Source organism: Nicotiana sylvestris, chromosome 10 (genome assembly GCF_000393655.2).
Source record: "Nicotiana sylvestris chromosome 10, ASM39365v2, whole genome shotgun sequence".
In the NCBI taxonomy this organism is placed as follows: Eukaryota; Viridiplantae; Streptophyta; class Magnoliopsida; order Solanales; family Solanaceae; genus Nicotiana; species Nicotiana sylvestris.
In genome coordinates, this window is record NC_091066.1 from 50982756 (window position 1) to 51010008 (window position 27253).

Below are 27253 nucleotides of genomic sequence, written 5' to 3' on the forward strand. Positions count from 1 at the left end.
TATATGACATAGTTATGAAACGATCGAGGAGATCCCGCCGGTACATCTTCTCAAAGCAATAAAGGTTTAGTCAGTATTTTTTAATTGGTCTTTGAGGCAGACAAACAATTACCGCTTTCTCTATATATATAGGTTTGTCTTCCTTCCTTTGAGGATTACGCTATCTTGAGTAGCTATCCCCTTTCACAGAGTTCTTCTTTCCTGTGTTAGGTCTTTCACTATTTTAACTTTGAAGCCCTCACTCAAATTCCCGCTCCAATTCTCTGATTTTACCACAATTATGCCTGGATGCCAGGATCCGTTCAGCAAGGAGGAGGAAGTTCCGCCTCTGGTTCCCGCCTAGTTGGTGGTATGCCGCTGGTGCCAGGCGAGCCAACCTCGGGATATTTTGTTTCGAGGGGGGGATTTTTCATCAGAGAAACCTCCCAACATTCGAGGTCATTGGGAGTATGCCTCGAAGTTTATTTCTTTAATAGGAAAGGGGCACCTTGAGTCAGTGAGGAAAGATTGTGGATGGGGAAAAAAGGTAGTACTGCAGGTACCTTCCTCGGAGGAGAGCATTACGGATCACTCTGAGGGGTTTTGAACGTATACACGTACCCTTTTACGCTGGGTCCCCTTGATAAGGTTGTGTTCGACTTCTATTGAAAGTATCGGGCTACCTTGGCACAGGTTCATTCGTCGTTTTGGAGGATAGTACTGATGATGCAATTCTTTGCAGAGGAAGCAGGGCTCGAGTTCACCCTTAGCCATCTTATCAGGCTGTATCAGCCTTTTTACCACCGAGGCCTGCTGACCCTACGATGCCGATCCACCAGGCCCTTCGTTGTCGATGATGAAGAATATGGGGATCGGGGATGGATAAGCCAATTCGTCCGAGTACGGACTGTTGACATTATCCCCGTGGAGTTTCTGTCGTTTCCCGAGGAATGGAATTTTACACGTTAGTGGTACACTTTTGCTTTTGTTGTTTTGTTTATGGTGGACGTGGGCTCCGTAAATGCGCCTTTCTTTCCCTTTCTGCAGCAATTACATGGATGCCATATGAGGTCCCCGACCTGATGGATTGGGCTTAGAAGTTGGCGACCATTCGACTTATGATGGGCATAGGTGGCAATACTTCTCTAAGGGTAGGTGGGAAGCAAAACACCACGGTAACTGCTATGTGATTTTCTCTTTTTTTGAAAGACACTTTCTTTTTATGCTTACTAACCTCGTCATCGTAGGCATTGAGGAGTTCTTCGAGGCGAGATCGTGCACTCTCGGAGAAGGATCGTCAGCTTCGGGACCGAGGAATGATAATATCAAGCAAAAGGGGCCTTCGCAGGGCGACGATACTTATAGCAAGACGAGTCCAAGCCGGGGCCTCAGAGAGGATGTATTAGCTGAGCCTACAGTGCCCGAGATCTCTTGTTTTAGAAAAACGGTACCTCCTCCACTGCCATCATCTTTTCTCATTGAAGGTACCTCGAGGAGCGAGGGTTCTCTGCCGCCGACTTCTTCTCCCATCGAAATCACTTTGAGGGATGTTCGAAGCCAGGAGCTGCATATATCGGGTGACCGTATACCAATAGAGAGTGGTTCCGAGGGGTTGATGGAGCCGGGCTAGTGGATGTGTGCTTGACTTTTAAAGAAGCTCAACGGCTCTACTCTGTGGTGAGTCTTAGCCGATCGTATTGGTTTTATAGTTTTTGCAATTTTCATTCTCTTATCAAGCTTCTCTTCCATAGGATTTTAACAAGCTCAAGTCTGAGCTGCTTCGCTATGAGGCCATGCTGCGAAAAACTATGGATGGGGAGAAATCCCTCAGGCTTCTTTACGATGAAAGGGAAGACGAGTTGGCACACTTGCGGTATGAGGCGAGTCGAAGTATGAACTACGAAAGCTACCTCGAGGAGCAGGTAATTTTTGTTCCAAGGGGGTGCATGCTTCTTCTTCTATCTTTTGAGGCTAATGTTTTGTATACTTTAGTTGCAGAAAAAGACGGAGGACCTGGAATGCCTTTGGGTTGAAGTTGGTCAAGCCAAGCGTGAGTGCAATGAGCTAGAGGCTCAGATGGATGCCCATATTGCGGCCGAGAAGAATGCTTTGGCTAAGGTTTCTGCCCTCGAGATATAACTTCGGAATGCCGGTGAAAGCAGCTTGGTTCAGACAAGCAAGATTGCAAATCTCGAGTCTGATCTTTTGAAGCTAAAGGCCGAGGTCGTGAACGCCAAAGCTAAGGCTGAAGAGATTCGGGCTAAGTCTGAAAAGATAGTGGTTGTCTACTTAAAAGGCCCTGTTGATGCTCGAGTTAAATTGAGCGATGATTTCGATCGGGAGAGCAAAAGCAATGAGTATGCCCGATGTAAATCTTGGAGGGAAACCCTTGAAGATATTTATGCTAGGGACTTTGATCTCTCGGAGGAGATAGCGCAGTCTAGGGCGGATGAATACGACGCCAAGTTCCTTTTGTCTAATGCCGAGGATAATGAGGAAAAGGCCGATGGGCCACAGTCCCCGAGGGGGACGTAGTTTAGACCCTTTCTTCTTGATTCTTTATATAGTGTTCTTGGAGAACTTTTGCAAATGTAACCTTTGCATAGTTTCATACGTGCTTATATAAAGAAACTTTTTGATTTTCTCCTTCCATGGATTTCTATTTGCTTGTGTATGTCTTTCTTTGTTTTTGAGTTTTGACGTTTTATCAACGATTAGCCAGGCAAATTGGCCTTTGAGAAAAAACCTTTAGGTTTATAGTTCGGCCTTGGGGCACGTGAGGTTAGCTCGCAGGCTCTTACGTATTTGCCTTCAAGCATATTTATTTAACTATTTCGGGATAAGTCTCCGAGTCGGGCTTTGACTCGAGCTTATTGTCCCTTAAGTTTTTAAGCTAGCTCTTAACCTCTTACGCGTAGGGTCGGTACGACCTCTTAACATGGGCTTGCGATAGTGGTTCTTACGTGTAGGGTCAGTACGACCTCTTAATATGGGTTGGTGACAGTGGCTCTTATGCGTAGGGTCAGTTCGACCTCTTAATATGGGCTGGTGATAGTGGCTCTTACGTGTAGGGATGGTACGACCTCTTTAGACTTTGTTTTCCTTCATCAAAGATTTTGAAAATTTGTGTTTGCCCGACTCTTTGATGGCTTGCTGATAGCCTCGATTGTGAGCCGTTATGTAGTGACGAACGAGCACCTAGAGAGGTTTTTCTCGATGGCTGAATGTTTCGAAGCCTATAGTTTGGAGCTGACATGGTTGAAGCTCTTTTACCTATGTCGAGGGTAGCCAATTTAACCGGTTCTTTTCAAAGTACTTTTTAAGTATTTGAAGGCATGTGATTTTATAACAACAGTTGGGCGTCCTCGAGTCGCGTTAGTTTGACTAGTACATCCTTGTGACCGTAGTCATTATATTTGGTCAGAGCCTTTCACTGCCCGAGTGAAATACTTTTGGCATCTATATTGAGGGTATGCCTTTTTAGGGGTCTTACAAGTTCGAATATATAGCGTTAACTTTAAGGTCGGGATAATGCCCTTTTGTAAGGTCTTATAATTTTTACATACCTTTGAGGTCTTACAATTTTGGTTACTTAGTACAAGCATGGTTCATGCCTTGCTTGAGGTCTTACAATTTTGGTGTTGCCTTATAGAGGTCTTACGGGGTCGAGGTTGCCCGTACGGGGTCTTATGGCCTCGGTAGTCCCCGGGACATTGAAAGTTTTGTTGGCCCTGGAGCCAATTTTGTAGACTTGATGTTGCCTCATTGAGGGCTTACGAGTTCGAAGCTTCCGACCTGGGGGTTATACGGTTTTGAGTTTTTTATGCCAGTCCCCGAGTGTTCGGGGGCGTTCTTGGCTTCTGGAGCCATTTTTGTAACCTTGATATTGCCTCATTGAGGGCTTACAAGTTTGAAGCTTCCAACCCGAAGGTCACACGACTTTGAGTTATTGATGTCTGTCCCCGAGTGTTTGGGACGTTTTTGGCTCTAGAGCCATTTTTGTAAAAAATACCAGACTCCTTTGAAATGCTTTAATGGAGGGGAAAGTCTTCTTTGATTTACTTGGTAGAAGTATACACGTTTTTGCTGCCACGGGCTCAGTTATTCTATACGGACACGGTTCATTCGACCGTTTGTCCCGGTACATCATTTACCTATCGAGACCCTATTTAGCACATCTTGGCTTCTCCGAGGAGGTGACCTTCCGTGGGGATGCCCCTAGTATTCGAGGTTGATTGAAGAGAAGCCTTGAATACTTGTTGAGTCTTCCTTAGGTAGCATATGGATGTTGCCTCGTTAAAAACCTTGCCGGTAAAACCCTTTTTAGGATAAAAACTCTGTCGAAGGAAAAGAGTGCAATATGTGCTTTGAAACCTTAAGGTCTTTGAGCTGGATAGCACTTCAATTGTCCTGGTCGGACACCTACATGAAGGTTAGTGTAAGATGTAAACAAAAAAAAGGAATGGCCATACCTTAGTGGCGACAGTGCTTTGAGCCTCGATATGCTCCCAACGTTCGCTTAGGGGACATGGTACGGTCCTTTATTTGTTTTATTCGGGTGTAGCCAAGGATGTGCCTCGTGAGTGCTATTTTGCTATTTGCTTATCCTTTGGATCCTTTGATGTCGAAGGCATTGATGCTGGTGCCACATCGGGCACCGCGAACATCTCCTTGGATGCATGTTGATCCCTATATACGGTTTTTATTCCATCTTTTGTAGGAAATTTCATCATTTGATACAGGGTTGACTGTACCGCTCTCATGCAGTGTATCCATGGCCTCCCGAGCAAGGCGTTATACCTCATGTCTCATTCGATGACATGAAACTTGGCATTTTGCGTTGTTCCAGCCACGTTGACGGGGAGGGTGATCTCTTCTTTGGTTGTTTCGCTTGCCATATTGAATCTATTGAGGACTCAAGAGGCGGGCACGATTTGGTCGAGCAGTCCGAGCTGCTCCACGACCCTTGACCTGATAATTTTGGTCAAGCTACCTAGATCCACAAGTACACGTTTAATTTGAAATGTATTCACAAGGAAGAAATTACCAATGCGTCGTTATGAGGCTGAGACAGGGTCTCGATGTCCTCATCGCTGAACGTGAGAGCGTCCTCGGGTATATAACCCCAAGTCCGCCTTTCTCCGGTAATGGATATTTTTGTTCTTCTGATAGTGGGTTCCTATGGGACGTCGATTCCTCCCATGATCATGTGGATGACATGTTGCGGCTCATCTGTTTCATTCTTCCTGTTCGCCTCTCTTTCCCGAAACTGATTTTTGGCTTGGTCGCTAAGGAACTCTCAGAGGTGTCCTTTGCTGAATAGTCGGGATACTTCTTCCTGGAGTTGTATACAGTCTTCAGTCTTGTGACCGTGTATGCCGTGGAATTCGCACACTAAGTTGTGGTTCCTTTGTGAGGGATCCGATTGTACGGGCCTTGGCCACCTAGCATATCTGATTTTGCCAATGGTAGATACGATACATGACACGTCAACATTTAAGTTGTATTCCGATAGGCATGGTGCCTCCATCGGTCCTGTGTGCCTATTGAATTTGACTCTACCACAAGTCCCATGGGGTTCTGACCTCGGTCTATTGTTCGATCATTTTCGGGTTATGTTACGCCTCGGGGCATTTTTCCTGTCTTCGATGTATGACTGGTACCTTTCTCTGTTTGGATTTGGCTTCTTTGCTAGAAGTCTACTTAGGTATACCAAGCCCGAGGGGGATCCTAGTTGGTCATCCTCGACCCTGATCTTCAATTGATATCGATTGTGAACATCCGACCAAGTCACGACGGGGTACTCAACCAAATTCTGCTTCAGCTATTTCGAAGCCACCGAGCTTCATTCGTTCAAACTTTGAGTGAAGGCCTGCACTAACCAGTCGTTAGAGACTGGTAGTAGATCCATTCATTCTATTTAAAAGCGAGATACGAACTCTCGCAACATCTCGTTCTCCTTTTGCTTGATTTTGAAGACGTCGGATTTCTTTGTTGATACCTTGATGGCACCAACATGTGCCTTTATGAAGGAATCTGCCAGCATGGCGAACGAATCTATCGAGTTTGGGGCTAGGTTATGATACCACATCATTGCCCCTTTTGAAAGCGTCTCTTCAAACTTTTTCAGTAGGACGGATTCGATCTCGTCATCCTTTAGGTCGTTGCCCTTTACCGCACAAGTGTAAGCAGTGATGTGCTCATTGGGGTCCAAGGTTACATTGTAATTTGGAAGGTATGGCATTCTAAACTTCTTTGGAATGGGTTTTGGAGCCACTTCCTGTGAGAATAGCTTCTGTACGAACTTCTTCGAATCCACACCTTTTAGGATCGGGGGTGCCCCCTGAATTTGGTCAACCCTAGAATTATAGTTCTCTACCTTCTTGTCATTGGCTTCTATCTTCTTCTCGCCCGACTCGATCCTCTTCATGAGGTCCTCGAGCATCTTTATGATGGCGGGGTTGGCTACCGACCCGTTGTTGCTTGATCTTTTTGGTACCTGCTCGACTTGGGGAGCCATTTTTGGCGCCACCGTACTGGGATTTTTTTGGTGGCTTTGTAGCTGAGCAATTGCCAACTATTGTGCCTGTAACATTTCAAAAATAACGTGAAGGCTAACCTCTCATTCCTCCTCAACTGGGGTTTTTTGAGCTTCTTGTTGGTCTCCTTGGCGTACGCTCCTATTAATGTGGGAGCTTATATCGATGTGTTGGGCGTCGTGTGAGACCACATCTGCGGGGATTGGCTCCGGCACATCTTCAGGGTTTAGTGGTGGTGCGCCAACACTTGGGACAACTACACCATTCTCTCCATGGTCCTCAAGACCGTTGTTTTCATATGCATTTATTGAGTTAGACATTTTGACCTGAAATCAAAGACTCTTGGACAAGAAAAAGCGTGAAAGATAACTTGTGTTATGTAGTAAACCAGCAAGAAAACAATCACTATTATTTTTAGCCCCACGGTGGGTGTCAAACTGTTTACTGCGAAAATGGTAATAACAATTAGATTTGATTTTGTGGTTCTAAAAATACGTGATCTATGTTTATGCTAGTTGTTAGGAAATGAATGCTAAGTAAAAGACTTGGAAACAAGGTAATAGCTTGAAAACAATGTGATAACCAAACCGAATGGCTAATAATCGGGGCCTCAAACTTGCGTATTCGGGGCCTCGAGGTCGAGTCGGATGTCCTGTCGAGGATAGTCGATAGAGGATTAATAGTTATGACGGCCTTGGTGGAAGCCTTTTATGACCAATAATGAGCAATAAATGAAGAACAATAAATAGAATGCTATGAGTATAAGCAATAAATATAGGTAGTGAAATCAAAAGAATATGTTGAGTTAGAGAGCAGAGAGAATGTACTTGTGTATTCAATATTGTGTATCAGATCCTTTACAAAATGACAAGGGTCCCCTTTATATATGAGGGGGAATCCCAACATTGTAAATTTGGATTTATTACAAAGATACATGGTTGGTACAACTATTTAATGCCACGGTACGGGCTTGAACTAGCCAAATAGACTAGGTTAGCTTTAGTCTCTTGCCTTGGGAGCTTCCCACTTTTTCACCATAACTATTGATCTACACAACCCCGAGGTCAGGTGTCGATAACCCCTCGGGTGTTAATCTCGACCATAATCTCGAGCCTATGGAAACGTGCTTATGAAGTGTCGTAATGACCGAAAATTGGACCCTCCGATTTTACCGCATATAGTGTTAGCTTCAAATAAACCATTAAGTTTAGATAGTATCAACAAGGATCTTTATGAGACTTAGGGATTATATTTGATTTTAAAATTGTCAGGAAAGCAAGGACTAGGGTAGTTCTAGACAAGATATAAAATCAGGAGCTGAGCAAGAGCATGCAGTATTCAGTTAACTGCTTAAACATTTCAGTTAGTAATGGTCCTATGTAAACAGTAGAAACTTTAAAGATTTTGTAGGATTATATTAAGCATGACACAAGGGGAAACTGTTACAGATAAGGGAAAGAATCATCAGGACAGGTTTAACTCAAACTTAAGTCTGGGTTGGTACATGAATACATAGATGATCATGCTTATGTTTTTACAAGTTGTCACTTGGTTAGAGCAGAGTAACTAGATCTCTTTTTAAGGGAAAACAATATTAAAAGATACAGTACATGTCAATTTTCAGAGATCAGTGATAAACTTAAGGGATCAGAGACAAGAGATATGATATCAAGTAAGCATGCAGCTAAGGATGTTGACTAATCAAGAAAACAATTAAGTTCAACCTAACAAGTTATCAGTCTTTATAACAAAGAAAAGAAAATAGGATCATGATTGTATTATGAGGAAAGATAATTTAGTCTTGACATATGTGTACAACAGGACTACTGGGAGAAAGAAGAGAGGTTTAGTTCAGACAAGATTTGGTAAACAGAAGCAACAACAACTAGACAGAATAAGAGACTATAGTGATATCTCAGAAATAACTTAACAAACACAAGTAGAGAAGAAGACGTATAAGCACTTAGAGTTTGTGCTTAAGGTGAACAGATAGAAAATATAAACTAAAACACCTTAAGATTCTTCTTAGCCATGGTTATCAAATGGTAAACTCAACTCACAAACTACAGATATGCAATAGATAAGGATAAAGGTTACTACAGATCAATGAAAAGCTATGAACACATAATAACTTAAACGTATAAACCGTTGGAAACTCAGAACAAAGATAAAAAAAGAATCAATTAACGGTATAATCAATCATTAATTAAAGACTCATAGCAAGACAACTAATCACAATAGATATTAAACTGACAGAACATAAACATTAACATACTGAAAATCATAAAACAATTGAAATACTCTGAACCTAACTAGCATACTTGTAACATTTGAAGAAAACAAACAAAAAAGAAGAATGAGAGATGTGCTGGCCTTTTTGAGAGTAGCAGACCAAATGAGAGCTCTTTTCAGTTGCTTAAGACCCCAATCAACTCAAGTTTAGACTAGCGATAGTACTCAGCAAAGAAAGGAAACAGTAAGAAACCTAATTTTTAGATGATTGAAGCGTTTGTGTTTGTGTGTGTGTTTCTCTTCAGTGTTAGGTGGTTGGTTTGTGATGTTAGGTGAGAACATTATAGCCCTATTTATAGTGCCATTTAAGGCTCTAGAGTTTCAACAAAATTCAAATTAGATAGTGGAAGATGATGATGTGAGCAATATGAGCGAAATCAGAGAAGAGTAGAGGGGAAAACAACGAAAATTTTTACCTGAGAAGGGAGGTCGATCGTTGAAGGCAGAGGACCATCAGTTAAACTCTATTGTCAAAAGGTCACTAAGTTTGACCTCTGGACATTGAATCTTCATGATGACCTCTAAGAAGGAACTCCATGCATGCTCCGATTTGACAAAACACAAAGGAAAATCAGAGATTTGATATTGCGTCTTTGGGTATAGGGTTTCGGGATTTAGATGTGTGAATTTTATGATTGAAAAAAGGAATTTGCAGTAGGATTCACGGACTTCAGGAGGCAAAAGGCAATTTCAAGCTCCGATTTGAAAGAACATGGCAGAACCCAGGTGATTTGAACTTTCAATCTTTGAGTCTAGGGTTAAGCTTTGGGGATTTTGAATTTGTGCGGATTTCAAATTTGTGTGATGCAATGGGAATGAAATCGGTGAGATTTGTCGTCGAGGAAGACAGAAAAAATGAATTCATGGTTGATTTGTTGACCTTGCATGGATTCGTGTGCAAGGTTTTGTGATTGATAGAGGCTGGAAGGACGAGAGAAAGAGAAAAGGAAGGGGGGTGGGGTCAATAGAGAATGATTAGGGTTTTTGGGGCTGGGATAGTCCGTCTCAAGGGATAAAATGGGTGTGATAATTCAGACTTTAACAATTTAAAATGACAAAATGCATGGACTGTTGGATCTCTTAGGCTTTGGCGGTTGAGATGAATCTGAAGATGTGTTTTAAATTAAAGAATCTGTTGATCAAATACATGGACATCCCAAGTTGAATGTGCTTCTTGTGTGAGTGATAAAGATGGGTGATGTGGTGCGAGTAGATTGGTTCAGAGAGGTTGTCTTGGATCACCAAGGTGGCAAATGAGATGAGTGTTTGGTTTGGATAATTTTGGATTAGGCTTTGTATTTGGGCTAAAATAATTTAACTAATAGCAACTTTGTAATTAGTTAAGGAATTGCAATCGTAGCGTTTTAGTCTTTATCCCTTTTGAGATTAATTTAAATAAACTTAAATATTTCAATAAATATAGTAAGAATTATAATTGTTAAATACTACTAATTATTATAATTAATTAATTGTTTGTAAAAATACTTTATTAGGACATTAATTTTGAATTATTGAAATAGTAAACTAATTAACTAGAAATCTTAAGAATAATTTATTGTATTAATTATGGAACCCTCGTATAGAAATTATTTTTAATAACCTATAATAGTAAATATATTTCTAACTACATAATGTCAATATTACGTAATTAATTTTGAAAATAATGCTTGATTAATTTAAAAAATAGATATTCATTACTCGAATATACTTTAAAATCATTTATTTCAAAATATTAAATATAAATAAATTAATTTAAAAGGGAGGGTCAAAATTGGCCGTCAGTACCTTCCATTTTCAAAAGTACATAAGCATTCGTTGTGCAAAAAAAAATTCCACTACTTGAGGCTAATTTGTACAACTTGTTTATACGGGGCTGGTTGCGTTGTCCCTAGTCTCGATGATACAACTTTGTTCCCGGGTTTTGTAGTCCCTGTTTATGTTGCAGTCATATTGATGTTTTCTCATAACGTTCCCCCCTAGTGTTCGAATGCGAATTTGAACACTGGAAGACTTGATCCTTTGAAGATCCCACTAGTGAATCGTTGGATAATCTTTGGTCTGATAGCAAGCTTCACTTCCCGTTAGGAACTTTGCTATAGAGCCAAAGACTATCTAACCACCCCAGTGGCCTGCACCCGTGAGCGGTCGGGTAACCTTTGGCCTTATAGCAAACTTTATTTCCTAGTACGAACTTTGCTACCGAGCAAAAGATTATCTAATCGTCCCATAGTGGTTCATTGCTTCAATGCCTTGTCATTTAAAGGTCATATTTCTACTGATGGTGCTTTCTCCGTAGTATGCTTTACGCTGCTTCCTCGTTAAAAACCTTTCCAGAAAAACCCAAATGGAACAAAAACAGGACGAAGGGAAAAAGAGTACATCACATACTTTCAGTATAGGCGTGCTCATTAACAATAGTATCATTTGAGGTGTGCCACATTCCAATTGCTCAACAATTTTACTCCGTCTTGATTTTACAATTCGTATGATCCTTTCTCAGTTACAACTGAAACCTAGTAGGGGCTTTCCCATGCCGGATCAAACTTTCCTGCATTGAGCTCTCAGGTATTTTGAGTCAGTTTCCTTAAAACCAAGTCTCCCACTTTGAAATAATGGAGAATGGTGCTTGATTGTAATATCCTTCCATTCTTTATTTTTGGACTGCCATCCTTATATGCGCCAAGTCCCTGCGTTTGTCGAGCAGCTTCAATCTGACCAATAATGCTTTATTGTTTGCTTCTTCGTCCGCCAGGAAGTATCTCATGGTAAGTTGTCCCACTTCCATCGGGATCGGGGCTTCTGCTCCGTATACGAGAGAGAAAGGCGTTTCTCCCGTGCTTGATTTGGCCGTTTTCCGATACGACCATTGCATTCCTGGTAACTCTTCATGCCACTTGCCTGTGGCCGTTTGCAATTCCTTTTTAAGATTCTGAATAATTACTTTGTTAGTTGATTCCGCCTGACAGTTTGCACTCGGGTGGTGTGGTGATAATGTGATTCTTTTGATTTTCAGGTCTTCAAGGAATTTTGTTAGCTTTGCGCCTATAAATTGTGGCCTGTTGTCGTAGGCTATCTCTTTTGGTATCCCTAACCTACAAATTATGTTCTCCCATAGGAAATCGACCATTTCGCGCTCACCGATTTTCTGGTAAGGACCTGCTTGAATCCACTTAGAAAAGTAGTCAGTTAAAATCAAAAGAAATCTTACCTTATCAGGAGTTGGCGACATTGGACCGACTATGTCCATCCCCCATTTCATGAATGTCCAGGGTGAGAAAATCGAGTGCAATAGCTCTTCCAGTTGATGCACCAACAGTGCGTGGCATTTACACTTATCACATTTCTAAACATAAGCTTTAGCATCTTGTTTCATCTGGGGCCAGTGGTATCTTGCCCTAATTAGCTTTAATACCAATGAGTCTGCACCCGAGTGATTTCCACAGATTCTTTCGTGAACTTCTCTCATGACGTAATTAGCTTCGGAGGCTCCTAAACATCGGCCCAATGGGCCTTGAAAAAATTTTCTATACAATTGACCTTCTCTGAAGCAGTATCGGGCTTCTTTAGTGCACAGTGCCCGGGATGCCTTGGGATTTTCGGGTAGTTTTCCGTGCTCGAGATAGTTAATGATCTCATTCCTCTAGGCCTAGACCAAATTGGTCGCGTTTACTTCATAATAGACTTCCACATCCAATACGGAATGCATGAGCTGCACAAACATACTAGAGTCTGATCCCTTCATTTCCATGGATAAGACCAGACTAGCTAGTGCATCTGCTTCTATGTTTTCTTCTTTTGGGATGTGGGTGATTGATCATTCCCTGAACTATGCTAGCAGAGTCTGAACTTTCACTACATATTGTTGCATGTGTTCCTCTTTGGCATCGAAGATCCCGTAGACCTGATTTACTACCAGTTGAGAATCACATTTGATCTCTATGACCTTAGAGTCCAGTCCATGGGCCAACTCAAGTGCTGCAATCAAGGCCTCATACTCTACTTCATTGTTAGTCAATGGAATAGTTCTTATGGCCTGCCTTAGGGTTTCTCCCGAAGGCGTGATTAATACTACCCCGAGCCCGGACTCTTTTACGTTGGAAGCTCCATACGTGAACAAGGTCCAAACTCCTGATGTCGATTCCGACACCATCACCACTTCTTTGGTGGACAAAGGCAGCAATCCCGGACTGAAATCAACCACAAAGTCGACCAAAACTTGTGACTTGATCGCAGTCCTACGTTTAGACTCTATGTCAAATTCACTCATTTCGACTACCCATTTGGCCAGTCGACCTGAAAGTTCAGGTTTGTAAAGGAAATTTCGTAGGGGAAAGGTTGTCACTATGGCTATCGTGTGGCACTGAAAATAAGGCCTAAGCTTTCGAGGCAACTATGAGAGTTAAGGCTAATTTTTTAAGATATGGATAGCGAGTTTTTGCTCTTGTTAAAATTTTACTAATATAATAAATAGGAGATTGAGTACCTTCATCTTCACGGACTAAAACAGCACTTATCGCTACCTCCGATACTGCTAAGTAAATCAACAACTCTTCGCCTTCCTCCTATCTTGATAGTAATGGAGGGCTCGATAAATAGCTATTTCAGATCTGTTAGAGCCTATTGGCATTCCGGAATCCATTCGAAGTTCTTCTTCTTCTTCTTCAGAAGTGATAAGAAGTGATGACACTTTTCTAAAGAACGAGAAATGAACCTGCTCAAAACAGCCAGCCTTTCTGTTAACCTATGAACCTCTATCACATTCGACAACTGGTGGGGAATGTCTTTGATGGCTTTAATTTATCGGAATTGACTTCGATCCCCCTTTGTGACACTAGGAACCCTAAGAACTTACCAGAGCTGATTCTCAATACACATTTTTCGGGGTTAAGCTTTATGTTGTGCTTCCTTAGGATATCAAAGGTTTCTTGGAGGTATTTCATATGATCACCTGCGTTCAAAGACTTAACCAACTTATCATCTATGTAAACTTTCATTATTTTCCCTATTTTTTTTCAAACCTTTTGTTCACGAGCCTCTGATAAGTGGCTTCGGCTTTCTTAAGCCCGAAAGGCATCATATTATAGCAATATGTGCCAAAGTTCGTTTTGAACAAAGTTTTTTCCTAATCCTCCAGGTTCATTTTGATTTGATTGTACCCGGAGCAAACATCAAGGAAACTCATCAACTTATGCTCGGCCGTTGCATCAATCATTTGATCAATTTTTGGCAATGTGAACGAGTCTTTGCGGCATGCCTTATTTAGATCCTTATAATATACACATATGCAAAATTTATTATTCTTTTTTGGAAATACTACTATATTAGCTAGCCAGTCAGGATGTTTTTCCTCTCGTATTGAACTGATACCAAGCAACCGAGTTACCTCTTCTTTGATAAAATTGTTTCTGACCTCGAAAATAGGGCGTTTCTTCTGCCTTACTAGATGGATATTAGGATCTAGTCTTAATTTATGCACGGCCACCTCTGGTGGAATACCTATCATATCCTCATGTGACCACGCAAAATAGTCAAGGTTAAATTTAAGAAATTTTATATAAATACTGACATGAGTTCGGGGTTTTATCCTCTTCCCAAGTGAAACTTCCTCTCCAAGAATATCTCAAACAATGCGACTTGCTCAAGTTCTTTTGCTATGGACTTGGTTGCGTCCGTTTCTTCTGGTAGTTGGAAATATCTTGGTACCTGATAGGAGTCCGACGACTCCTCACCCCTGTTGCCTTCATTTGGATCGAGATCAGGCATCGATTCCTGTTATTGCTATGTCACTTGTTCCTTCCCTTTGCTACTGAAAACTGAGATCGCATTCATCTCCCTTGTCGCCAGTTGACCTCCTCTTATTTGTTTAATTCCCTCCGAAATTGGGAATTTTAGAAGTTGATGGTATGTCGACGGCATAGCCTTCATCTCGTCTAGCCATGGTCTTCCAAGAATAATATTGTAGCCCATATCGCCATCTACTACTTCAAAAAGTGTCGTCTTCATTACCTTTTTGACATTTGTGGGCAGCAGAATCTCCCCTCGGCTTGTCACGCTTCCTAAATTGAACTCGACAAGGAGCTTTGTGGCTAGAATGATACTTCCAGTCAACTTGGCTTGTTCCAACACTCTCCATTGGATAATTCTCTAAACTTCCCGGGCCAACTAAAATAAGTATAATTTTAAAATCTAAAATATTAAGAGAAATTACCAGGGTATCGTTGTGCAGTAGTAAAAATCCATCCACATCCTCCTCCGCAAAGGTGATGTCGTCCTCAGTGATTTCTTGGAGTCTCTTGCTATGGGTTACCACTACCTTTGTCTTTTTCACTACCGAAAATGCTACACCATTAATCTTATCTCCCCTCGAAAATCGTGTTGATTGTTAGATGAGGGGGATCTTCTCTTGCTTTTGAGGGTTCCGTGTTATCATGGTTGCAACCATAGTTACTTAGCCCGATCACTTAATAATTCTCTGAGATGGTCGTTTTTCAGCAATGTCACCACTTTCTCGTGCAAATAACGGCATTCCCCTGCCCGATGCTCGTTAGTCCTATGATACTAACACCATAGATTGTGATCCCTCTGGCTGGGGTCGAATCTCATCGGCCTTGGGAACCGAGCTTCTTTAATATTTCTCATTGTCAATATCAATTCCGCCACGCTGACATTAAAATCGTATTCGGACAGCCTGGGGTAGGTGGAATCCCGGGAGACCGATAACTCTTTGCCCTGCAACGATCTGTTATTCTAGCCGTAATTATCTTTTCTATCAGTAGCGAATCTATCTACCGAACGAAAACCTCTGCCACGTCCTTTGGCTATTTCGTAGGGCAAAAATCGACCTCTAGAAGATCGTAGATTTGGATCAAGATCATCCTTCAACATCTCCTTATTCCTTTCTCTATCCTGACCCTTGGTAGATGCCGGGAAACTAAGCTAGTCATCCTCTATTCTTATGGTTGACTCGTAGCGGTTGTGGACATCCGCCCATGTTGTTGATTGGAACTCGAGTAGACTTTCTTTCAATTTTCGGGAAGCATCAAAACTCCTCTGATTCAGCCCTTTAGTAAATGCCTCAGCTGTCATTCGCTTAGCACGGTCAGTAGCAATATCCTTTTCTTATGAAATATGGTCACGAACTCCCACAACAATTCAGACTCTCCTTGCGCAATTCTGAATATGTCGACCTTTCAAACGTGTACCTTCCTGGCCCCAGCATGAGCCTTGATAAAAGAATCTGCGAGCATTTCGAAGGAATCTATCGAATGCTTATCGACGCCCCCTTTTTCTCTAATCGTGGGGTCAAAAATCGGGTATACGACATTGGGAGGACAACTCTATTCCCTTTCGAGAATTGGGTTTAGAAGTTGAAGAGTCACCACCTAATGATTATAGTGCATTAGGACACTTTTAGAAGAGCTTGAGTTGGAAAACCAGATATTAGGGTAAGGGCTAGAAATTATCCCGAGGGAAAGGTGTTAGGCACCCCTCAGGATCCACAAGTGTGGTTCCCGGCCATGCTATAATTGTGACTTTAAGAAGACAAGTAGAAAAAATAAAGCAAAGGGCTTCACATAGTTTTGCAAACAAGTTTAAGAGTTGAAGAAGTAGAGAGTATAGAAAATTAGTTTTAAAAGAAAGCTTAAGGATTAACAAGTAAAGGGGAAAGGGGTCCTAGGTTTGTGATTAATATGGATCACTTCAATGCAATACCCAGCAATCACTCCTCAAAAGAGGGGTCGCACGTGATATTAGCGCACCGGTCATCATCTCCATATTCTACCCTTCCCACCCCGTAAAGGTTATTTAAACGTGTGATTGGGTCACGAAAGCTTATTACGTGTTGTACCCGTCCCATCCTATAAGTCCTAGAGGGTATTTAGGACCACTATTCCTACGAGGTAAGGACTAGGCTGAACCCTTAGGTTTAAAAGACAAAATGCTAGGCGACATACATAACAAGTAGGACTACACATAAAGGAATCATACAAAGGCGAATAAGTGGCTCACAAATCCCTCCACAAGTAAACATGTAATTAACACGTCTCAAACACATTTAAGGTCTTAAAGATAAGAGTTTAAAAAAAAAAACAGGAATGCCGGAAAAAGATAAGCTTTAGTGAAAGCAGAAGGTTTAATAAAAAAAAAACCCTGAATGGCCCGATGAATGTTTGACTTGCAGAAATACAACTAAGAGGGCAACAGTTGAGTAAGTAAAAGGTAAGGGAATTGTTAAAACACCGTTTGAATAAAGTAGAGATTTGAAATACAACAGTTTGAAATAACACGTTCCTGGACAGAAAGATAACCTAGTAGCTCGAAAGCTTAATAGGGCGAGACTCAGAAAATTAGCGAGAGTGTATAAATGTGAAACTGGTTTCCAGATAGAGAGATTTTCAAATAAAGAGTGAACTTTAGAAAGGCAAACGAGAAACAGAGTTCAGAAAGTTAAAAGAGGTTGAGTAGTCTGAAACTAATAAAACAAAATCAATCAATTTTTATTAGGCCTAAAGCTTGCCTAGGCGTCGTATGTATTGCCTACTTGAAAAGGTGAACGTGCATATTAATTTCAATTTTTTAAAGAGAAGACGCAGTTTAGCCCAAACTTAAATTAAACAACTGGCGAGGTGTTCAGCAATTGCAACTCAGATGAAATAAAATCCTAAGCAACATGATGTCTAATGCACATAAAACTCTTAAAACATGATCTCTAAATGCAGTAGTAATTTTTTTATAACATTTGTTTGTTGGTTACTAATCGTGATTACGAAATGAGTATAATAACGATCTGAAAGTAAAGAGCCTAGAGCAGGATTTCTATATGTAAGATGCATGTCCTATACATGGTTTCTATTGCACAAATAGGTAAGTAAAGAAGTATAGACATATTTTCTACCCATTACTTAAACTAAAATGCGTAATCCCACCCAACTTCACTATAGCCCCAATCAGTTATTTACAAGTTATTACAAACCATGATAGCTGAATCACATAAGTAAAGAAAAATAAGAAGTTACTCTATAGGGAGCCTTTAACCAGGCCCAACCTTCCAACCTCACTTCTTTCAAGTTTCACAACCTTTGCCATGGTTTGGGTGCGACAAAGCTCCCTAAGGGCCCATTGAGATCCTTGGCCAATACCAACACCCAAACACTACCAAAATGTTGAACAAGTGTAGTGTGGGATTACCAGCCTTATGCATCAAAGTTCAATGAGTACTCAAGGGTACCCAAGACAATGCTTACACGAAGGGGGTAGAACCTAAACTCTAGGATTAGTGAGAGTGCGTGACATAGTTTTTAAAGAAATTGAGTTGATAAACAGTTTAAAAAAAATGATCCATGTAGAACCAGTTTTGAAAGAAAACAATGTGACAATGTTGACAATCTCAGAGCCAAAATACCACATATAGTTCAGGGAAGTAAACACAAATAGGGAAAAAGGGAAGTGGGGACAAGTAGTTCACATGTAAGAGCATAGACATCAGAGAAAACACTTCAGCCTTCAACAGTCATACTCCCTCCCAAAGAGATTCAGGATTATTTAATAGCTCGGAAGGGTTATGAATACAGACTGATAACGTATTGGGGTTAGGGGGAGGGGGTAAGGAAGAAATGTATTAACAAGTAAAGGAAACATAGACAGGCTGAACTACAAGAAAGATGATCACATCAATGAATTAGCAAAAAAAAACATGCTAATTGCAATGAAGACAGCAGAACCATAAGTACAAGCATGAAAGAAATAAGATAAAGTGCAGTATGTATAAAAACATATTGTTTTGGAAGCTGTAAATCAAATAGAGGGCATACCAGTCGAGGATGAGATAATATAGAGCAGTAGTGTGTAGAGAAGTAGAGCAGTGGTATAGTAGAGCAGTCCCAAAATCACTCAGTCTTGGCTTTCAGCCGACTGAGTAATCAGTAGTCAACAGGGGAAGTAAGAGAGGATGTGTAGAGAAACAAGAGAGAACAGTGAGTATGCTTATGTGTAAGAGAGAGTTCAAAACACTGAATGTCCTCTTATGCCAAAGAGAGGGTAGACTATTTATAGTTTTTGAAAACAAGTGGAAAAATAAGGTAACACGTATAGACAGATCATAGTTATGGAAATAATGCCTATTAGAATCAATTAAAGCCTCGGACTCCCTTCAATTAGGGAGTCATAGCTCAAACGGGTACAAATTGTATCAAATAAGAAAATTATTATTTGCAAGACTGGTATTTCCATAATAGGAGTAGTAAGAGTATGATGCATATGATAAGGACTGAATACAGAATATTTCAAGTAAGGAAAGTATAAGGACAACATATTGTGCATACAAATTAGTTCAGAGAATCACGGATGAAATTGAAAGTCACAAGGAATCAGTACTAAGTAAGGAGGGCATTTCACGAATAAGGAAGTGATTCAAAAAATCAGTGTAAAACTTCTAAGGAAAACATATACCAATCAGGGATTCAAAGAGATGCACAAAATCAGCATAATATTTGGTAAACGATGAACAATTAGACCTATAAAACACAATAGGAATGAAAATCAGAGAACCCTAAGCAAGAAACCACAGAAACAGTAGAAGGTTGGAACCCTAACAACAAAAATTAAAGCATAGAACTCGGAGAACAACCCAGAAGATCACACAAACCAGCAAATAATACAAACACAAACATATAGTACTCAAAATCAGAAAGATAAAGTGATTTCGAAGAGGGGTTCAGAAACCCTAGTTCGAAAAAGGGAACGAAAACGTTTAAAACTTGAACAATCGTAAAGATCGAGTAGAGAGTAGTGTAAAACACAAAAGAGTAAGTTAAAAATCGTTAAAAAGATAGAGATTTAAAAGGTCTAGGTAGAAATTAGGGTTTCGTAAAACCAGTGAGAGGTAAGAGACCTGGTTGTAAAACTCGTCAATAATGGTGTTCGTAGCACCATCGGACCAAAACCCATCGGGAAAAGGCCGGAGACAAACCAGACAAAGCTTTCGGTGACCATCTTGTATGGTGGAGGCTTCTGGGGTCTCGAAGATAGAGGGAATCAACAAGACAAGGTTTCACGGCGGCTGGTGGTCGAGAGAGGTGAGGCTGGAGATGGTCGGAGAGGCGGTGAATTCATCGGAGAAGAAGAGAGAACCAGAAGGTTCTAGAGAGAAGGGAGAGTGAGAGACAATAGAGAGAGATAGAGAATCTCGTGGAAATGAAGGGTCTAGGGGGGGTGGTAATTGGATTTAATTAAGGCAAGCAAATATGGGCCGTTGATCTCATTTGATCAATGGCTCAGATTAAATTGGAGCTGGGCCGGGTTGCAAAAATATAGATCGGTCCAATTGGGGTTAGGGCTGGGTAAATTGAGGGCTAAAATTGAAATCTGAATGGGCTACAATTGCAATGGGATGAGGCTAAATGTCAAATAGCCAATTTTCCCTTTTTATTTATAAAAAATAGTAAAATGATTTTTTTAAAACAAACTAAAAGCCCTGAGCTAATTAATAATATATAAACATTAATCTAAAAATACTAGAAATGATTTTATGCTTGCAAAACGCTATTACTCGTAATATAGGCTATAATTGCAATTTTATGCAATTTAGTTTAAAAATATCAAATAGATTTGTAAAAGTATGCAAAAATCACCTTAATTATATTTTGGTGTAAATATGAAGAAATAAATAAATTATTCACCAAAATGATAATTTTGGGAATAATTATTGAATTTTGCACTACTAAAATAGACAATAAATTGGTTTTGAAAGTCTTTAGAAATTTGGGAAAAATACCAAAATACTTGGGCATGCTTATTTACGCACATATATGTTATTTTGAAAGTATTTTGAGTGTAAAAAAAATAATACTTAGGGAACAATTGGGTATCAACAGCTGCCCCTCTTTACCCGAGAAGGATGAAAGAGTTGTCGGGTAAAGATACGATGACCAATTTTGCCCGAAAAGAAGCGATTTGAAAAGTATTTTTTGCCCGAGCTCTGGTTCCTGAGCTGCCTCCACATCCCTGGCCTTACAAGAATCAGGCCACGTGTAGTTCAGGATCTATTGACGGGATATGCCGATGGAGATTTTGAAAAGAACGGACATGATGTTTGGTTGAGAAAAGTGGTTGAAGTCTGATAGGCTGTGGGAACTGGAGCGGGATCGCTCCTGCTGAGGCGGCTGTTGATAGCCGGTGTACCTGCAAATGAATAATACCAACATACACTGTGCATAAATTTAAACGTGATGCAAGTTCCCATCGGACCATGAATGTTGTCTTTGGACGGTTAGGATGACGTCCTCAGATCATGACGTCCTGGGCCATAAATCGTATAATAAAGGATTCGTAGGCTATGAAATGATGTTCTCGGGCTATGAGAATGATGCCTCCGAACCATGATGCCTTTGAATAATGATATGCAAAAGGTAAAATAGGGGTCCTCAGGCCATGACATGGCGTTCTGTGGCTATGCAAATGGTACCTCCGAACAATGACGCCTTTGGACAATTTGGCGATCTTTCAGCCCATGAAATACAGAAGGTGGCGATCTTTCAGCCCATGAAATACAGAAGGTGGCGATCTTTCAGCCCATGAAATGTAGGATTTGGCGATATTTCAGCCGATGCGAGGCGTAAAAGCTGGCGATATTTCAGCCATGTGAGAGAGATAATGTGGTGATCTTTCAACCGATGCAAGAAAATAAAGTGGCGATATTTCAGCCATACAGGATGGAGACAGAGCTTAGTCTCGGAAGGCAGAAAGGTAGCCTTGTGTAATGCAGGAAATGCAGATGGAGGTAGAGCTTAACCTCGGAAGGCAGAAAGGTAGCCTTATGCAAAATGCAGATGGAGACAGAGCTTAGTCTCAAAAGGCAGAAAAGTAGCCTTATGCAGATGATGATGGAGGTAGAGCTTAACATCGGAAGGCAGAAAAGTAGCCTTATGTAGTGCAGGAAATGCTGATGGAGACAGAGCTTAGTCTCGGAAGGCAGAAAGGTAGCCTTATGCAATGCAGAAAAATGCAGATGGAGACAGAGCTTGGTCTCGAAAGGCAGAAAGGGTAGCCTTATGCAAAATGCAGATGGAGACAGAGCTTAGTCTCGAAAGGCAGAAAGGTAGCCTTATGCAACACAGGAAATGCAGATGGAGGTAGGGCTTAACCTCGGAAGGCAGAAAGGTAGCCTTATGCAAAATGCAGATGGAGACAGAGCTTAGTCTCGAAAGGCAGAAAGGTAGACCTTATACAAAATGCATATGGAGACAGAGCTTAGTCTCGAAAGGCAGAAAGGTAGCCTTATGCAACGCAGGAAATGCAGATGGAGGTAGAGCTTAACCTCAGAAGGCAGAAAGGTAGCCTTATGTAGTGCAATAATGTAAAAGGATAATTAGTAGTAAAATCTCTTAGCTGATAGCCGATTACGACAATATGACTGCTGGGGAGATTGTGTACGGATAGCAATTGCGGGCAAGTGATAATTCTGAGAAGTTTCATTCTTGGGAAAGTATGCGTACATAAATATATCTGACGATATTGCAAGTCGAGTGCCTCCATCCAAAGAAAATCGTGAGTTCTGTGAGGGGAAAGGTTAGTTCGTCTTCCCCGGGCTCTTGATGTTGTGTGTCATTGGGGTAGCGTCGCTAAACAACAGTAATTCAGATAATAGTTATGTATGCTTTAGCAAATATATAATCGAAAATAGTTTTCTTTAGATAAACCAATGACTTCGATGTGGTTCAAGTCATTGCAACCTCTTTCACTCCAGAATTTTGAGGGTCCTCCTCAAAATTCTACCCCAGTTTGCTAAGCGGACATTTCTGACGACTGTGCTGAATGACTAAAAAAAAATCATCTTCGGAATTTTGAGGGTCCTCCTCAAAATTCTGCCCCAGTTCACTGGGCTGGCGCTTCTGGAGATGCATGGACTAAAATCAACTTTGGAATTTTGAGGGTCCTCCTCAAAATTCTGCCCCAGTTCCAATAGTGGGGAAAAATGGGATTTTTATTAAATTATGACCGAACGCATAGGGCTGCCTACGTATCCCCTTTTAAACGGGAATCAGGTCAGGCGTAGTTCAAATTACATCATTAAGGAAATCATAAGCGGTTACACATAATATCGTTTCACTGCATCTGAATTGATTAGCTTCGGCCAGACTTCTCCATCCATCTCTGCAAGAATAATGGCTCCTCCAGTTAGAACCCGGTGAACCATGTACGGACCTTGCCAATTAGGAGAGAACTTCCCCTTCGCTTCATCTTGATGTGGGAATATTTTCTTCAACACTAGCTGCCCTTGTATAAACTTTCTTGGCTTAACCCTTTTGTTGAAGGCTCTGGACATTCTGTTCTGATACAACTGACCGTGGCAAACTGCATTCATTCTTTTCCCATCTATAAGGGCTAACTGCTCGTAGCGACCTCTTACCCATTCTGCATCATCCAACTCCACTTCTTGTATGATCCTTAAGGAGGGAATTTCTACCTCGGCGGGGATGACCGCCTCTGTACCATAAACCAGCATGTAGGGAGTTGCTCTGGTCGATGTGCGGACTGTAGTGCGGTATCCCAATAAGGCGAATGATAACTTCTCATGCCATTGTTTGTGCCTTTCAACCATCTTCCTTAGTATCTTCTTGATATTCTTGTTGGCTGCTTCCACAATTCCATTCATCTGAGGCCTGTAGGCTGTAGAGTTCTTGTGTTTGATCTTGAAAATTTCACACATCACTTTCATCAAGTCGCTGTTGAGATTGGAACCATTATCAGTGATGATTGATTCCGAAACTCCGAACCGACAAATAATGCAGTCGCGCATGAAACCCGCCACAACCTTCTTAGTGACCACCTTGTATGATGCTACTTCGACCCATTTGGTAAAATAATCGATTGCCACTAAGATGAACCTGTGCCCATTTGATGCGGCAGGCTCGATAGGTCCGATAACATCCATTCCCCAAGCGGAGAATGGCCACAGTGAGTTTGTTGTAGTAAGCTCGCTTGGAGGTGCCTTTATCATATCTGCATGTATCTGATAGCGATGGCATTTGCGAACATACTGGATACAGTCTGTTTCCATAGTCATCCAAAAATATCCTGCTCGGAGTATCTTTTTCGCTAAGACAAAACCATTCATGTGCGGCCCGCAGGTCCCTGCATGCACTTCGTCCAATAGCCTGGATGCTTCTTTTGCTTCGACACACCTTAGTAAACCCAAATCGGGAGTCCTCCTATACATGATTCCTCCACTGTGAAAGAAGTTGCTGGATAGCCTACGAAGTGTGCGCTTCTGAGTAGCATTGGCAAGTCCTGGATATTCCCCTGTTGTCAAGTACTCCTTGATGTCGTGGAACCATGGTTTTCCATCCGCTTCTTCCACAACATGGGCACAATAAGCTGGCTGATCATGAATCTTTACAGGGATGGGATCAATGAAATTTGTATCTGGATGCTGGATCATAGACGATAAAGTAGCTAATGCATCAACAAACTCGTTTTGGACTCTGGGGACGTGCTGAAATTCTGTCTTTGTGAACCTTTTCCTCAACTCCTGTATATGATGCAAGTAGGGAAGTATCTTAGAGTTCTTGGTTGCCCACTCTCCTCGAACCTGATGTATGAGCAAGTCTGAATCCCCGATCACTAGCAACTCCTGAACGTTCATGTCAATGGCCATTTTGAGCCCCAAGATGCAGGCTTCATATTCAGCCATATTATTGGTGCAAGGAAACCTGAGCTTGGCAGATACCGGGTAGTGCTGGCCAGTTTCTGATACTAGGACTGCTCCTATGCCAACTCCTTTGAAATTTGCAGCTCCGTCGAAAAACAGCCTCCAACCATAATAGGATTCTGCAATATCTTCTCCTATGAAAGATACCTCTCCATCGGGAAAATACGTTTTAAGGGCTCGTATTCTCCGTCTACGGGATTCTCGGCGAGTTGGTCTGCCAAGGCTTGCCCTTTGAATGCTTTTTGGGTCACGTAAACAATGTCGAATTCACTTAGCAGGATTTGCCACTTATCGAGCATGCCAGTGGGCATGGGTTTCTGGAAGATATACTTTAGAGAGTCCATTCTGGATATGAGATAAGTAGTGTAAGCACAGAAGTAATGCCTCAACTTCTGCGCGACCCAAGTCAGAGCACAACAAGTGCGTTCTAAAAGAGAATACTGAGCCTCGTACGGTGTGAACTTCTTACTGAGATAGTAGATGGCTTGCTCCTTTCTCCCTGTTTCATCATTTTGTCCCAGAACACAACTGAATGCTCCATCCAATACCGCAAGGTAAAGCAATAGGGGTCTTCCTAGCTCAGGCGGAACCAAGACCGGCGGCGTTGATAGGTATTTCATTAATTCTATCAAAAGCTTTCTGACAATCATCAGTCCACTTGGTAGCAACATCTTTTTTCAACATTTTGAAGATAGGTTCACAAATGACAGTGGACTAAGCTATGAACCGGCTGATATAGTTGAGTCTCCCTAGGAAACTTATCACGTCCTTTTTGTTCTTTGGCGGCGATAATTCTTGGATAGCTTTGACCTTTGATGGATCCAATTCTATTCCTAGATGACTCACGATAAAGCCCAATAATTTTCCAGCAGGAACCTCGAATGCACACTTGGCGGGATTCAGTTTCAGATTGCACCTCCTCAGTCTGTTGAAGAACTTTCTTAGATCTTCCATGTGATCCCTGGATTTCTTGGATTTAATGATGACATCATCCACATATACCTCGATCTCCTTGTGTATCATGTCATGAAAGATGGTAGTCATGGCTATCATGTAGGTGGTATCAGCGTTCTTCAAACCGAATGGCATCATTTTGTAACAGTACATTCCCCACGGCGTGATGAAAGCCGTTTTCTCTACATCTTCCTCATCCATCCATATCTAATGATACCCAGTGAAACAATCAACAAAAGACTGCAACTCGTGCTTGGCGCAGTTGTCGATAAGAATGTGTATGTTGGGCAAGGGGAAGTCGTCTTTGGGACTGGCCCGATTAAGATCCCGGTAGTCAACACAAACTCTAAGTTTCCCATCCTTTTTTGGTACTGACACGATGTTGGCTAACCATGTCGGATACTCTATTACCCTGAGAACCTTGGCTTTGACTTGCTTGGTAACCTCTTCTTTGATTTTCAAACTCATGTCGGGTTTGAATTTCCTGAGCTTCTACTTTACTGGCGGGCATATTGGATCTGTTGGCAGTTTGTGAGCTACAATGGATGTGCTGAAACCAGTCATATCATCATATGACCAGGCAAATATGTCTTCATATTCCTTTAGGAACTCTGTGTACTCTTTCTTTACTGATGGTGACAGGTGAACACTGATGCGCGTTTCTTTGATATTCTCTGCATCTCCTAGATTAACGACCTCAGTTTCATACAAGTTAGACTTAGGCCTATTTTCAAAATTCTCAACTCCTCTAACGACCTCTTCTGGCATATCATCCTCTTCTGAGTCCGTATCCATTTGTTGCGTTGTCTCGTTGCAAGTCACAATCGTTGGTTCATCGTCAAGGCAAGTAATAGTAATGTTGTGTAATATAAAGTGAATGATAGAAAAATAATAAGAGCGAGATATATAATAAACTGAAATGCTTCGATTAAATTCGCAATTGTTTTGAGTATAAGAGCTTTTTTAAGAATTAAAGACAATGCGGAAATAAAATCAGCTAGTAAAAAAGTAAAATGTGATGCATGGTGCTTTTATTTAACCTTGCTACCCCGAAGCTTTCCGGGTCCTGGTGGTTTTGATTGACCAATTGCTGAGGCGCTCTCCTTGGTTCACAACTTGTATTGAAGGGCCTTCCTCCCCTTCCTCCTCGAAGATAACACAGCAGTCCATATCGTCATCCTCTAGGAACAGATTCCTCACGGCTGCCAATGCTTCCTCTTCCTCTGACCCATCGATAGTATCTGCCGGCTGGAAAGTCTGCTCCAGGTGAGGTATCGAATGCTCCAGTGGGTAGTAGGGACCGCGCCATAGTGGAGACCAGTGATTGAACTCCTCCCAAGTGTACTCATACCCCAAACCAAATGTAGTGCCATGTTTCTTCAGCTTGATGGGTTTGGCGATTCCCTGGAGGTTTTTGCCGAGTCCCTTTCTAGGTTCGTATCCACACCAATTCAGGATACTTTCAATCTTGTTATCCCACCATTTATCTTTGTCTACAGCGTTGACTCTTTCAATGTGGTGGTATGTTTCTCCGCCTATTCTCCTTCTGCCTCCAATCATCGGGATGGTCTGGCGACTATATATGGGGTTGCTACCATCGCCATGAATAATCACCTCTTGGTGATTCCATTCGAACTTCACTGCCTGATGCAGGGTCGATGCCACAGCTCCAGTGGCGTGGATCCATGGTCGTCCCAACAACAAATTGTAGGATGCTGGGACATCTATCACTTGAAAGTCAACGTCAAACAAGGTTGGCCCCATTTGCAAGCATAGGTTG

At 41.5% G+C, this 27253-nt stretch overlaps 1 protein-coding gene across 1 annotated transcript; it reads left to right on the forward strand.

Moving 5' to 3' along the window:
* The first annotated feature begins 1100 nt into the window (after window positions 1–1100).
* Window positions 1101–2514, forward strand: LOC138879322 (uncharacterized). The gene is made up of 4 exons (XM_070158928.1): window positions 1101–1154; window positions 1731–1901; window positions 1972–2097; window positions 2152–2514. Exons 1-4 carry the CDS (start codon window positions 1101–1103, stop codon window positions 2512–2514), a joined length of 714 nt encoding a protein of 237 aa, XP_070015029.1.
* Window positions 2515–27253: the final 24739 nt, after the last annotated feature.